At 37.2% G+C, this 15,083-nt stretch overlaps 1 protein-coding gene across 4 annotated transcripts in view; it reads right to left on the minus strand.

Annotated features, from left to right (window-relative positions):
* Window positions 1–15,083, minus strand: part of WDR7 (WD repeat domain 7) — a 372,789-nt gene that overhangs the window by 105,232 nt on the left and 252,474 nt on the right. For all 4 annotated transcript variants that reach the window (XM_003926047.4, XM_003926046.4, XM_074383362.1 and 1 more), the window contains one exon: window positions 408–594. In XM_003926047.4, coding sequence (XP_003926096.1) covers window positions 408–594 — 187 coding nt within the window. The remainder of the gene's footprint in view (window positions 1–407; window positions 595–15,083) is intronic.

Consider the following 15,083-nt stretch of genomic DNA (forward strand, 5'->3'; position numbering starts at 1 on the left):
ACTGGAGCACAGTAGTGCAACCTCCATCTTCCAGGTTCAAGCGATTCTCCTGCCTCAGCCTCCTGAGTGGCTGGGATAACAGCCTACCACCATGCCTGGCTAATTTTTGTATTTTTCAGTAGAGATGGGTTTCACCATGTTGGTAAGGCCGGTCTGAAACTCCTGACTTCGTGATCTGCCCACCTCGGCCTCTCAAAGTGCTAGGATTACAGGTGTGGGCCATTGCACCTGGCCAAAACATGCTTCCTTTTCATTGTTCATATCCAAAACGTCACATATTGAGACATTTGTCTATCTTTTGTCTATTAAACATGCTAAATCTATAAAGAGTGATCAATAAACCCACCACACATTTAAAAAACCCTAAAACAAAAAACAATGACAAATTAACTGTAATCCGTACATACTTGGCGAGTTGTTTCTCGGCATCGGCACAGAGTTCAAGAAGCCCCATCAGAACAGCGGACACATCCATGTAAGGCTCCCACACTGTGAACCCGCGTCCAATCAGATCAATGGCTGTTCTGCGGATAGTGCTGTGTGGAGGAAGTTTGGGGCTTGGAGGCTGGAGCAGAAGAAACGTCAGTGCCTTGCCTGAAATTACAGAATAAAGTGCAGAGCAATAAGGGATTTTAACTTTTGTAATCTTTTCTTTTGAAGCATACTTTCAAAATACAATCCATTTTTTATTTTTTAACTGAAAAAGGTTTTGAGCCTCAAGACTACACAAGATCTTGAATAAACAGCTTGCTCAGCCACATTCTTTCAAGAAAACAGTTAAACTATATTATTTTATACCATATTCTAAAATGTTTTTAATTACATAATAATTATATGTAAATGAGTACATATAATTTCAAAACATATCAGTGATCTTAAATCCCAAACAATGTTTTGTTTTGTTTTGTTTTCCAAACAGTGTTTCTCCCTAACTCAGGGTTCTACAAAATGGAGATAGTTTCAAATAATGTAATATGGTATTTTTTAACCTTTCTTCTGCATCTAACACAGTTCATATGTAAAATACTCCCCCTCAGTAACACCTCTCATTATAGCCATGTGCTGTAATGAAGGATGGAGAATGTAGAACACGTAGTTTGAAAAAGCTTCTTTCCTGAAGAATCCATTTTCCTCTGTATTCTGGTGTATGTACTGATACGGTACAATGATGTTGAATACGTGGTCAGTTCTTCATATGACCTTTGTTAAACATGTTACTAGTTCACTATTATTTCTAAATCTGATGAGATGACCTAGATGTTAATAAACATGTAACCCTTTGTGTTGAGGATGATGGTGACAATTTGTATACTTAATGTCTAATGGCTATTAAACCACAAAACATTATCTACTTCAAAAGGCATTTTGATATTTAAAAAAGAAAAACAGCAGAGGTTACAAAAAGCGAATTGTAATTTAGAAGAGTTTTTGTTTGTTTTTTGAGGGGAAAGAAAGAAACTAGATCCTAAGCCATAGAACAGAACAGTGTCCTGATTAAGAGGAACAGTCGCTTCAGGTTTAAGACAGGGAATTAACCATGGTTTCATAACTTACTGGGGGCAAGCTCAGGAAGGCACTCACTGAGCCCGTTTTCTCATGCTGTAGGCCTTATTCTGAATACCTATGAAACATGGCTCTTTTCTAACTAAGAAAATGGCATATAAACTTTAATATAACATATCCAGCCAACAAAAGCATATAACAATTTCGATATCATGTTAATTGCTAAATGAGAATGGACTGAAATGGAAAGGAAGAGAAGTAAAGAGTATTGTAAAGCCAGGATAAGAGTCAGTGCATACACTAGAAATTAGTGATTCTGAATTTCTTCTCAGTCACAAGACCCTTTAAGAATCTGATGAAAGCCATCAGTCCTTTCCCCAGGAAACTACACACAGTCATACCCATGAAATTCTGCCAAAGCATGTCAAGGGGCCATGGATTGTGGGTTAACAATTCCTGCAGTAAACAACACCCAAAATTTATACTTCATATGTGTATTTGCAAATTTTACTCTTGCATTTAATCATATAACATGTAAATCTTCATGGTTTACTTTTGGATCAGAAAAATAATGAACTCCTTTAAAAAAAAAAGGTAACACTGTTTTCTATTTTCTGCCAGCACATATATATCCTTTTGTCACATGAAGTTGAGCATGTCCCTTTTCCTCAGTAAGTCTGTCAGCTCCTTGAGTGTAGAAACTGTGTTTCACATAACTGTGCGTCTTCCAAACCACTAACCACAGTGCTTTGCACACGTTATTTACATAAATGAAAAATAGGTCTGCCTTTACTGTAACAATATTTCTAATATAGCTTCGTGCCCTAGATGTCAAACTGGTATTTCAAAATGTCCAGAAATCTACCACTTTACTGTTTATTTTTTACTTCTTGGAAGTTGTAAGAGCTATAGAAAAACTCCAACTGCTATTCTCTGCAGATATCCTGAAACACCAGCAGCAATGGCTTTCAATCTAAGCAATAAGGCTCCCTGGAGGTGCATCCTTGCTAAATAATGTTCAAAAGGAGGTAAAGTTTCCTAAGTACAATGTTTTACAGCATTTCAGTCATCATTTTCCTTCGTGGCCCTTTATCATTGTTGTATTCATTACAGATGGGAGCGTAAGGGCAACACCGGAGACACCTTGCTGATTCCTAAGGGCCTCTGTGGAGGGAGCTCTGGAGGAAGCCTCCTCACCACTCTGGACAATTTTTTCCTAAGTGTGAAAATAAACAAGTGGTTGATGTCTTGATATTTTCCATCACTGTTCTGACAAAGTGGGAAGGACAGCATAGGGGAATTGATCACTTGCACTTGGATGAAATAAGAGAAAAGGGTTCTCCTTTTCTGCTTCCTTTCAAAAGACCCTCCTTTCAGAAGACCCTGGCTCCGCAAGGGCCAAAGAGTGCCTGCGGTTCCTCTGTCAAGCATGGCATCACTGTGAGGATGTGCGGCTCGGCAGGAAACACAGGGTTCCTGGAGCACCACCACCTCTTCTCTTAAATCGTTTTCTATCCCACTCAGTAATCTCACAAGTAAAATCACCCCACAGCATTTCTCCTTTAGTTCTAGGTATAGCCTCCAAGTAACATAAAGTAAAGATCCCTAAAGTTCTGGCAGGGCAGTTTTTACAGCTCTGGCAGGCCATGTGAGGGCATTAAGGGGCTACTCTACACACAAACTTCAAATCTACAGGTAGGAGTATGATGTTTTCTCTTTTTCGCGGAGTTAATTTGGAATTACAAAGATGTACAAATGTTAAAACTCCTTATCTGTCTCTGACAACTTTTCCCAAAAATAACATATAAATAACAAAAGTGAAAAAGGATTTTCAAGTTAAACCTTTTGAGTTCTAGACTTGTTAATTAATAGGAAGCTAGCAGCATTTCTGCTACTAGGAGTAACGACAATGATGTTATCTGGGATGCCTAAGACTGCAAACATCTATTCTTTCTGCTGATATTAAGAAACCAGCCTTGAAAAGTATATAATAGAAAGATATGGCTAAATTTATTTCTTTCTTAACCTATTGTATTGCATTATCTACTTTAGGGTTTTTCTAACTTATAATTCCATAAGACATAAGTGCTCTGCAAGATGGATCAAAAAGGAACAAATGCAGAAATTAAGATAATCATAGTGTCTTCCCTTTTGATAGAAAAAGTCTCATGACAGGATTTTATGAATTTTCCCTCCCATGATTTTTCTTAAATGGTTGGTATAAGTTGTATATTTTAATCTAATTTTGTGGTAAATACCTATTTCCTTATTTTATATAAATGCACCACTGTTCCATAGTATCTCACTGAGTAGGCAAGATGAGAATGATGCTACCATTGACCATCATGACCAATCTCTTCTTAAAGGTATGGTATGAAAATGTTCAGCTAACTGGCCTGGCTTTCAGTCAAGGATTTTCACATTTGGTGCCAACCCATTGATTCAAAGATTCATGTAATACCTACGAATTGTGTACTGCTATACTCTATTATGTGCTAGGGGAAAAAAGAGAATAAGATTCAGTTCCTTCTATTGAGGAAATTCATTCTAATTCAGGAGACAGGAGCAAACAGGCAATTTGAATATATTGTGAATTGTGTCCTAATTTTTATTAGCGTAAGATATCAAGACAGAACTTAACAGATGCACTTAACCTCATCTTAGGCAGTGTAAGAAGGCTTCCAGGGGGAGGTGATCTTTATGCCACACCCTTAAAAATAAGTAGGAATTAGCCAATTAAAGGAGAAGGGAAAGAAAACATTCCAGGCAGAGGAAAGAGCATGTGTAAAGACCAGGAAATGAGAGAGGACATGGCAAGATCAAGGCACTACATGTAGTTCAACGAGGATAGAAACTGTGTACATATGTCTGGGGAAGGGGTCAATGGGCAAAGGGGAGATGAAGTCTAACAGTGAGACAAAAGGCAAGCCAGGTTATTACAGCTCCAGGACAAGGGCCTTGTATGCCTTGCTAAGGAGTTTGTGTTTATTCCGGTGACAATAAAAAACCATTTATATGCCTTGCTAAGAGTTTGTTGACTCTGGTGATGATAAAAAACCATTACAAAGTTCTAAGCAAAGGAGAGATTTGATCATATTTTCATTTTAAAAAGATCAATATTTGAGGTGTCCTGTGATTGGAAAAGGACAAATGCCCTTTTAATTCTGATCTTCTCATCCCCAGCCAAATGGGATTAATTAGAATCAAAGAATTTCTGCATGGAAAGACCTTTAGAAAAATCGGGTATATTTCTGTTTTAGATGAGATAACAGAACCAGAGAGGACAAGTGGTTAGTTGTAGCTCTGGGTAAGGAGTTGAGGTCTTTGTGGCTCCAATGACGTATAATAACCAGTATACAACCTATATCCTTGCAACCACGTTGCACTGATGACACTACCAACTATGGATCAGAACTACATCTACAGCGGATCTCAAGTCCACTTTCTCCTCCTTCTCATTTCAGCTGCAGTTACAAGCATCTCCCCAAAACAGAAGATTATATAATATCTTCTCTTTTCTCAAACAAGGAGTTTTTGTCACTGGTGGAACAGCTACAGATAACAATACCAAGGTTCCTGTCATTGTCTCGGCTCTTAGTCACACCATGGCTACAAAATGATTAATTCCACATCCAGCAGAGCATCCACTGCCCAGGCAGGAAGAGGGAGGAGGATGAAGGACAGAAGGGCCTGTGTCAGTGCAGTCCACCTCCCTTTTGAAGTCTAATCACATATTTCATTGGCCAGAATTATACAATATAATAATTCCCCTACTTTCAAGGAAGAATGAGAAAAGCAGTTTGTTGGCTGGACATATTGCCATTTTCAATAAAACTGAGGCTTTGTGACATGGAAGTGGAGAATAGTATGTATGTTCCTATGGTACACACATATTATATGTGAACCAAAATGTTGTTTGGTATACACATATTATGTGTGTACCAAAATTACGCACAGATCAGAAATTTCTAAGAATCTGCTACAAACTTGTTTGTACAAATGGTGAAGCTTCCAGTTACATGGTGAAATATGAAAAATATAAACAATGTACTAAGTCTTTTTCATAATGCTCGATTTATTCAATTTAAAGGATAAAGATTTAAATTATTTTAAATTTGCTTATTCTGAAGTATGGCCTTACTATTTTGGTGAGGTTATGTTCTTACTACATTTTTTTGGTGAAAAATGTTTTTAATAGTGTGGTATTCTCTAATGCTTATAAAAAACAAAATAAAAAAATTGAAAAAGTACTAATAAATGCCCTCACATTTTATTTTTGGAAATTTTACTGGTCTATGATATTCAAAAGACTGGAAGTCACTGCCCTACGTAATAAATTTACTGTCTTGGGGGAACTAAAAGGGCACCTTCTCTATATAAGTAACACGATCGGTAAGACCTTTTACTAGTCACTGGCTCTTGACTGAGAATGTCAAGAGACTCCTAACTCAACTTGCTGTAGGGTGGAATTCAGCATTATTTAAGTCAATCCAGAGCCATCTTCAAGTTAAGTTATCAAATTATTGCTCTTTCTTACCTATAAGCTAGGTGAGCAGTAGAGATACTGCAGCAGCTTTACTACAGTGACAATTTAGTGTGGAACATCTTACCACCACCCCTGCATGTCTGGCCAAATGTACAAATAAACTACTGAAATCCAGATAGACTTAGAACACTGGAAAACAAATTGAAATGAAACAAAATCCTTTAAAAAGCAGAAAACACTTGAAATCCAGCATTGGAGACGTCACAATGAACTTAGACCCTCTGGCTGTTGAGAAATGAATTCTGTTGTTATGCCATCAAGAATAAAATAGGTCATGTTTTAATGCTATTAATTTATATCAAATTTTTAATTTTCTTAAGAGTCCCAACTTTAATCATACTGTTTTTTTTTTTTTTAAGGTGCTATGAAAGAGCCAAGCTGCAAGAGAATAGTTGCACTTTGATGTAACAGCAAAATACTAAAAAGGAGAAAAGGATTGAGGCAGAGAGAGCAAAATCAAGCCTATGGAAGCTGTGGTTAAACAGACGACAATATTACACTATGGGTAACTCGTTGCTTTGGCAAGATGAATATTGTTCAATCATGAACTGACCAATGAAAAATGCCGATGTTTAAAACTTTTTTAGTATCTGGCTGTGTATGATGGCTAGCCCTTTTAAAAGCCATAACACACACCCACACACATGCATGCACACACATTTGTTCTCTCTTATTACTTAGATTTGCTTAATGAATTTCTTTTTAAAACTTTTGTCTAAGTTTTCCCTTGATGCTTCCCTTAAACCTGAAGACCTCATAGGGATCTGTGGTTACCCTGCAGGAAGTTTCTAGAGCCAGCCATCATAAGGCCCATAAACCACCAGTACACCCATTAGAAGATGGTGATAGGCAGTGGGTCACTGAAGACGCTGACGGAGGGAAATGTGGACGGACGGTACACAGGACAGAGGAGGCGAGAACTCCTCCATGATGAAGGGTCCGTCCCTAGAGGCAAGGAAACTTGAATCAAATGGCAACCAATGCTAACGAAAATCCACTGGCCAGAGAGAGGAGTTTTTAGGATTAGAAATTAAAGCAGAAGCCAGAGTCAAACCATGTTTATTAGGGAGAATAACATTTACTAACTGGAATTATTACAAAACCAGAGAGTTTTAAAGAAGTTTTCAAACACCCCTGAGGGATAACTGATGACTAGTACTGCTGTCTGCTGTCAGGAAACACATACAACTGCTTTCTTGGGCTTTGGTCACTCCCAGGCTAGTCAATTGGTGTAGTTAAGACAATTTCATTCCTCACACTTAAAAGAAAATCATGAATGAAGAAATAGCCACTGCTGGTTGTTGGCTCTGAATAGTGAAGAAGAGAAGAAAGGTCATATTTAAAAAATACTTTAATTAATAGCTCAATTACAAGCAAATTCCTATGGGAGAACATATTATATGCACTTTAAACCAAATGAATTTATGATGATTTATGCCATTACAATGAGTGCAAAATGAATTAATAATGATTGGCCACTTATTTCAAAGTGTAACCAAGTGAATGAAGCGTTTTCCCACTTGCTAATGTCCATCAAAGAACAAGGATGGCAGAGTGCCATCTAGAATTCTATTCCTTTGCTTTAAATACATCTTTGAATTAAAAATAATTCCAAGGTACCCATTATTTAAATATGGAATAACTAAGAAACACTTCTATAACTAGATGCTTAGTGTTAACGTAATTATTAAAAATTGCTTTCAAATTTTTTACGTCCTGTACTGCATACAAATGCCATGTCTTTTAATAGAAAGCATACAATAACTGTGTTAAATAAATTGATTTAATAACGATATTTTAAAATTCATTAATATCAGTTAATCAAAACAGTCTTCCAAGTAGTTAGCTATTTCCTGTCCTATCTCTTTGATTTAAAGTACATTTTTTTCTGTTCTACTGAATTTCAAATTAACTACATTGTGTCATGTAGGGAAATTTAATCTCATTTTGCTTTCAGTATAATGTATTTTGGATGGCAGACCAAAATAGGAGATCATCTTCGCTTCCTACAAATAAGCAAAAGGAAGATGTTACTTAATGCATGCAGCCTTCTTCTGCCTAAGGAAGGTAAAAAGTGCTGAATATTTGATGGTCAGGAGATCAGCAATAAACAAATAAATAACAGAAACAGATGTTTACGAGGTCAAAGAGGTGTTTAAAAAAATCCATTGATCTACCAAATCTTTAATTGAATAGTCCAAACATTTCTATATCCCCCTCCCAAAAGTGGGAGGCTTGGTGAATGGCATAAGTGAAAGAGATGGAGGAGGGAGGAAGGAGACAGACAAGAGAACAGCCGGGTTTCAGTTCTAGCTCGGGCACCTATTAGCTGAATGATCCTATTATTCATTTTGTATTTACTGAGGGCCTGCTGGCCCTATTTTAAGTGCAGATTTACAAAAGTCTATGCTCTTCTGAACCTTATCTTCTAGTCAGGACATAAAAACCAAATAAACAAATAGATAAATCAAGTGCCACTAAGTGCTTTGAAGAAAAATAAAGCAGAGTAAGAGCCTAGAAAGTGACAGACAGGGAAGGACTCTCCAGAAGGTGACATTTGAACAAAGACTTGAGTGAGATGAAAAAGGACCATGTGAGTATCTGTGGGAGAAGCGCAAAGGGCCCTGAGGCAGGAGCCTGCCTGGGATCCCTGAGGGACAGCAAAATGTCCAGTGTGGTCGGGTGGTGCTGAACAAGGCAGCAAGTAGCAGGACATGAAGTCACAGAGGTAGCTGTAGGATGATCGTGCTGCTGGGCCTTTTAAATGTGAGGTTTTATTCCACGTGTCATGAGAAACTTGTCAAAGGTTATGTGGAGGACAGTGATGTGGAACGCTTTCAACTTGAAAGCAGCTGGGTCCTATGTATGGAACAGACTGTACTTGGGCAAGAGTGAAATTTGGAAGGCCTCTTGGGAGGCTGCCAAAGGCTCAGGCAGGAGTGCTGGGTTGGACTGTAACAGTAGTTATGAAGTAGTGAGCACCGTCTGAATTCTGGATTATTTTATTTTTTGAGACAGGGTCTCACTCTATCACCCAGTGGTGCAATCACAGCTCACTGCAGCCTCTACCTTCTGGGCTCATGTGATCCTTCCACCTTAGACTTCTGAGTAGCTGGGACTACAAGTGCATGCCATCACACCCAACTAACGTTTACTTTTTTGTAGAGCAGGGGTCTCACTCTGTTACCCAGGCTGGTCTCAAACGCCTAGGCTTGAGTGATCCTGTGACCAAAGCCTCAAAAAGTGCTGGGATTACAGGCATGAGCCACTGTTCCTGCTCTGAATTCTGGATTCAAAATATATTTTTTAAAGATAGAGTAGACAGGATTCGTTTAGGGATTGGATGTAGTCATGACATAAAGAGAGTATAATTCTAAAAGATTGGGCATAAACAACTAGGTAAATGGTGATGACATTTAGTAAAACAAGTAATAATAAGGGTTTCTTCTTCTTGTTGTTTTGAAGCAAGGGGCAGTATCCAAAGTTTAGTTTTGGGATATTTCAAACTTGAGTTACACATCAAACATTTAAGGGGAGGTATCAGCTAAGTCACTGGATACACAAATCTGGAGACTGGTATAGAAACCAGCACTGGAATTAAAATTAGGCTAGGAACAGTGGCTCATGCTTGTAATCCCAGCACTTCGAGAGCCTGAGGTGAAAGGATCGCTTGAGCTCAGGCAATTAAGTATAGCCTGGGCAACAAAGTGAGACCCTGTCTCTGCAAAAATTCTTTAAAAAATTAGTCAGGCATAGTATGTGTACCTACAGTCCCAGCCACCTGGGAGGCTGAGGCAAGAGGATCCCTTAAGCCCAGGAGTTTGAGGCTACAGTGAGCTATGATCACACCATTGTACTCCAGTCTGGGTGACAGAGTGAGATCCTGTCTCAAAAAAAAAAATTAAAATTAGTATTAAAAATTCACATACAGATAGCACGCGGCCATGGAACTGGATGTGATTCCTAGAGAATTAATGTAGATACTAAGGAACTTTTATAGGTTGAAAAGAAATATCAAGACTGAATACAAGTGGCCAATGAGGTGGGTGAAAAGCAGGAGAGGATGATATCACTGAAACCAAATGGAGTAAGTGTCATTTTAACACAGTTGGAATTATCATATGCTACCAAGAGACTGAGACAAGGGCTGAGAATTACTTATTAGATTTGGCAATTTATCAGCCACTGGTAACCTCATGAAAAGAATTTAGTAGAGAGAAAGGTAGAAAAGCCTGGTTGAAGCAAATTCAGGAAAGAATGGTAGCTGAGAAAGCAGAGAAGGTAAATACAGTCTGAATATTTAAGTACAGAATGTACATAATTATATAGATTTCTTGTGACAATGACTTTTCTTTTTTTTTTTTTTTGAGATGGAGTCTCACTCTGTCACCCAGGCTGAAGTGCAATGGCACAATCTCAGCTCACTGCAACTTCCACCTCCTGGGTTCCAGCGATTCTCCTGCCTCAGCCTCCCAAGTAGCTAAGATTACAGGTATGCACCACTATATCCAGCTAATTTTTGTATTTTTAATAGAGACAGGGTTTCACCATGTTGGCCAGGATGGTCTTGATCTCTAGACCTCATTATCTGCCCTCCTCAGCCTCCAAAATACTGGGATTACAGGCTAGAGGCATTGTGCCTGGCCAACAATTTCTTATGGCTACTGATAATTTGGTGTACATGTAACCTTCCAAAGGAAGAGCATGGTGGATGAAATGGATATGAGTGTCTCTGGTTTATGTGACACGTATGTCTCACTAAAAATAAAGTAGCAGTTTATGTTCTATACCTTGCCTCTCTCAGCCTACTCTGGGCCTGACCGCCTCCAGGAATCAACCAATCAGAGTGAGCCTCTGGCCTTCCCAGGGATAAAACTCACCTAACACTCCAGCTTCACTCACTTCTGATTTCTACAGGAAAACATCTTCACCCTTTCTGGTCATCCATACACCATTAAACATCCTGTGAAACGGGACTTGCCAAATAGATTCCAGGGTTCTGATGGTGACGATGAGCCTCCCCCAAAGCAATTAACTTACCATTCAGTCAAAGGCTCATGCTTAGTTTTTTATCCATTTGCACAAATGTAGAATGTTAATTAAATTATCATTAAAAGGTACCTAAAACCCAACAATGACATTCTCCAAAGAAATACCATTAATGTCCACCAAAAATATGGCAAAAAACTGAAAAGAAGTATTTTATTATAACTTCATAATTGCCTCTTCTTTTAAATAATTATCATAAGCTAATTAAGTAGATAAGCTATCATTACAAGATAAATCTCAAAGTAATTTTATAGGTAGTCCAGTGGAGATTAAAATCATATGAAAAATTACTTGCTCTCCTTTCTAATGATCACAGTGAAGGACTGAACTGGAACAAGGAATTTCTGAATGTTAACCCTTTACAAATAGAGTCAAAGACCCCAAATTAAGTATGCCTTTGGTGGAAACTATTCAGTACATTGTGATACGGATGCTAGAGTAAGTGTAGGAGAAATAAATTCAGAATGGTTTTACATGTTTGTAAATGGACAAATACTGACATTCTCAATACAGGCACTTTAAATGTTTCCTTTCTACACATTTATTTTATTGAAATTGAGTAAGCGGAAAAGAAGATGAGCAAACAAAAGTCACTCTGCTGCCCGTTTCTCAGTCTGGACATCTTTGTTTAAGCTTTGAGTTGGCTTAAATGAACGAATTAATATTGACAAAAACATCAACTAAGCTAATGAGTTGTTAGTTAAGGCAATAAACATGTCACATTAGAGTCAGCGCAGTAAAGAGGTAATTAGCCCTGGAAAAGCCCGGCTGATTGGAGCTGTTGAGATCCTCTGCTCTTAACCTTTGAGTCCATTATCTAACCCAGGAGTGGTGGCTATGTTAATGGGAACTCGCCAGTAAACAGCAGCCTGACTACAGCAGCAAGCCCACACTCAGAATTCTGGGATGAAAGGGGTGCTGGTGTCAACAAAGCTCCATGAAAATCCGCGACACGGCTCTTTCTGGGAGAGATGCCAATGTCAAACAAAGAGAGAAGGCAAAAATATTCCAAAGAAGTAGTTGGGGGGTGTATGTATTTTTTAACAAAAGGATACACAGTAATTTTTACAACAGAATATGACAAAGGAAAAGTCACATCAATCACAAAATACCCTCCCTTCTACGAGTAGGTATGCGCTGATCTTTTCAGGATAAAGCACAAGATATTATGATTTCCTAACTATCTGAGCTATAGAAGAGAAACTGAAATCACAGACAATTAAAAATCTTAATTTACATTCATTTAAGACAAAAAAGTGTAACCTGCTACTGTACTTCTGAAATCTCTATGTTTACATGAGATTAGCCTTTAGAGCAGCTTGTTCTACAAAATCTGGGTGTTTCTGGAACTTCTCACTAATTTTACTGATTTGGCTTTAGGACAATTAAAACTAGTATTTCAAAGTCTATGTTGAAAAACAATGCTTGGAGAAAAATCACAAATAGTAGTACAAAAATCTATACAGGAGTTAAAACATACCATATTATATGACTAAAACTTCCATTCTAGATTACTGGGCCATTTCTGAAATACAGTGAAAGACCACATTGGATAGTACAATTTGAGTTTGCATAATCTTCATATCAACTTCCAAAACAATTACCAAATACAAGCTAAGTTTTTACATTGCTTCTAGTATCATATAGGCATATCTATAGACGATATTAACGTATATAATAAACTGAGACTACATTATCAGGAAATAGCTATTCTTCCTGGAACTTTTCTTTTGGGCTTAAACAAGCATGTCATGAATTTGTAACACTATACTCCTGTTCAATTTTGAGCATTTTAATAGTTTTATGCAATTTTCTTTTACCAAGGAAGGAAATATTCCATCCTAATGTTGTTACTATGTAAGTTTGAAGAAAGAAATTGTCAGATATGCAGCTCTTGCCACTACTGCCATACATATGTATGGTAGGGTGTGTGTGCATCTGGATGTTAAAGGCGGAGAAACAATGGGACATTTACTATACAGTAAATCAATATGTGCTATCTTTTTTCAGGCTGAGTAATTTCAAAAGGGACAGGAAGCAATTAGTTGCCTCATACCTTACTGACTAGAGTATGGTTTTAATATTTTCTAAATTTTGCCTAAAATATAGCTTCTTTTTTACTAAATTTGCAAAATAGCATATGGCTTTTCATTAGCTAATTATTTTATATAATCAAATTTAGAGTGAAAAGCACTATAACACCATCTTCATTGTTAATAAAAGGTAAAGGAATACTGTAAGCCAAAATAAGAAATAAATATATTTTTCTGTTATTCTACTGTCATTGACAGCTAAGCATAACCTAAAATAACGTAATACAGTATTCACTTATGTTATATATAAAACACATAACAATGTCCTAATGCTTCAAAATTGTCTAGAAGCAATAAAGAAAAATAAATAAGACTGTCAAAATATTTTTCAGACTTTACAACCATGTATTAGTTTGGCTTGCTATAATTATTTCTATAATAATTTTATGTCTACGTAACATATCATAGAAAAAGTGCTCAATCTTTTCTTCTATCCCAACATACCCGAAGAATATGACATTGCCAAACCATGTTTTAAAATGGCAAACTGTTCCAAAATTGGAGAGAGGGTAGTTTTTAAAAGTCCTCCAGACCACCCAGATATATTCCCACTCCACATCTTGTCCCTGCCCCTTTCCACGTAGGAGCCAAATGCTATCCCTCTCTCTCCAGTGACCAAAAATCTATGGAGGGTAGGAAAACTATTAAGTAAGATCTGGATTCTAATCCCAAGCTTAAAATTTGGTAACTGTTTGATCTTGGGTAACAAACTGGGTATAAGTTTCCTCATTCAATGAGATAAAATGAGACGGAGGTAAAATCTATGCTTTAACTGATGGAGTAAAACACAGTTAACACAGGGTAGCCTCTTGACATATCATATTCCCCTCCCTTCATATTCGTATATATATTTACAGAAAAACTGTTCCTTAGTTACTTTCTTCAACCACAGCTATTTATCTGGAAATTGGACTTGAAAATGGACTATTTTTAAAGAAGGAAAACTAACTGGACTCCAATCCCTTAAAAATACTATAAAGCTGTTATCAAACTAAGAGAAAACAGTATAATGATTGAATGATGGGCGCGAAAGAGGAAAGAAAGGAAATTTTATTTTCTGACTGGCTGGTAGGTAGCAGTTCACCTGGTAGGTCCTGTGCTGGGTGTTTACATGTAGTATTTCATTCATTTCTGGAAACACCCTTGTAAGGGAGATACTGGTTTCAATTTTGAATATAAGAAAAACTGCTTCTCCAAAACCTTAAATAACTTAATCTAGGTTATACTGTTCAAATTGCCAAAATAAGGTTGACCTTACTTGACAGACTCTCTCTGACCATTATATTATATACAATACTTACTAAAAAGTAATAGTCTATGTCATATTCCACACTTAGGATGCTATCTGCAAAGAAATTTTATGTTTAGTGCAAATAAAATACACCACATTGTCTTTTCCTGATGATCCCAGCAACTATATACTGGGTTTGCAATCATAGAATTGTTGAATCATTTTAACATGTATGAAAAGTGAAAAGCCTAACTGGCAGAATTTCTCAAGGATAGCAGAAAATATTAATTTGAATGATTAACATATATTAGTACATAAAAATAAGTCAGAGAAAAGCAAACAAATATTCCAAAAACTGGTTTCCCAGTCTTTGCTCTGTTAACTCTGGCCTAGCTAAACTGAGCTAGCAACGCTATTTTTCTTCCTCTTAAAGTCTGTGGAGGGTGAATCAAATGTGAAAGCAAGATCAATTCTGTTCTAAGACAGTAAATGAGCTTAAGATCAGACCTGTTTCAGTTTATGGAGAGAATCTAGCTCTCTGAGCTTAAATCCATGTTTATAGAACTATATTACGGAGGCAGAAGAAAAGAGAATACACTCCTCACCTGCAATGACAAACACATTTTATATGGCTGTTGATAGTGCCAAAAAACCATTCAGT

This window comes from Saimiri boliviensis, chromosome 13, assembly GCF_048565385.1.
Source record: "Saimiri boliviensis isolate mSaiBol1 chromosome 13, mSaiBol1.pri, whole genome shotgun sequence".
Classification (NCBI taxonomy): domain Eukaryota; kingdom Metazoa; phylum Chordata; class Mammalia; order Primates; family Cebidae; genus Saimiri; species Saimiri boliviensis.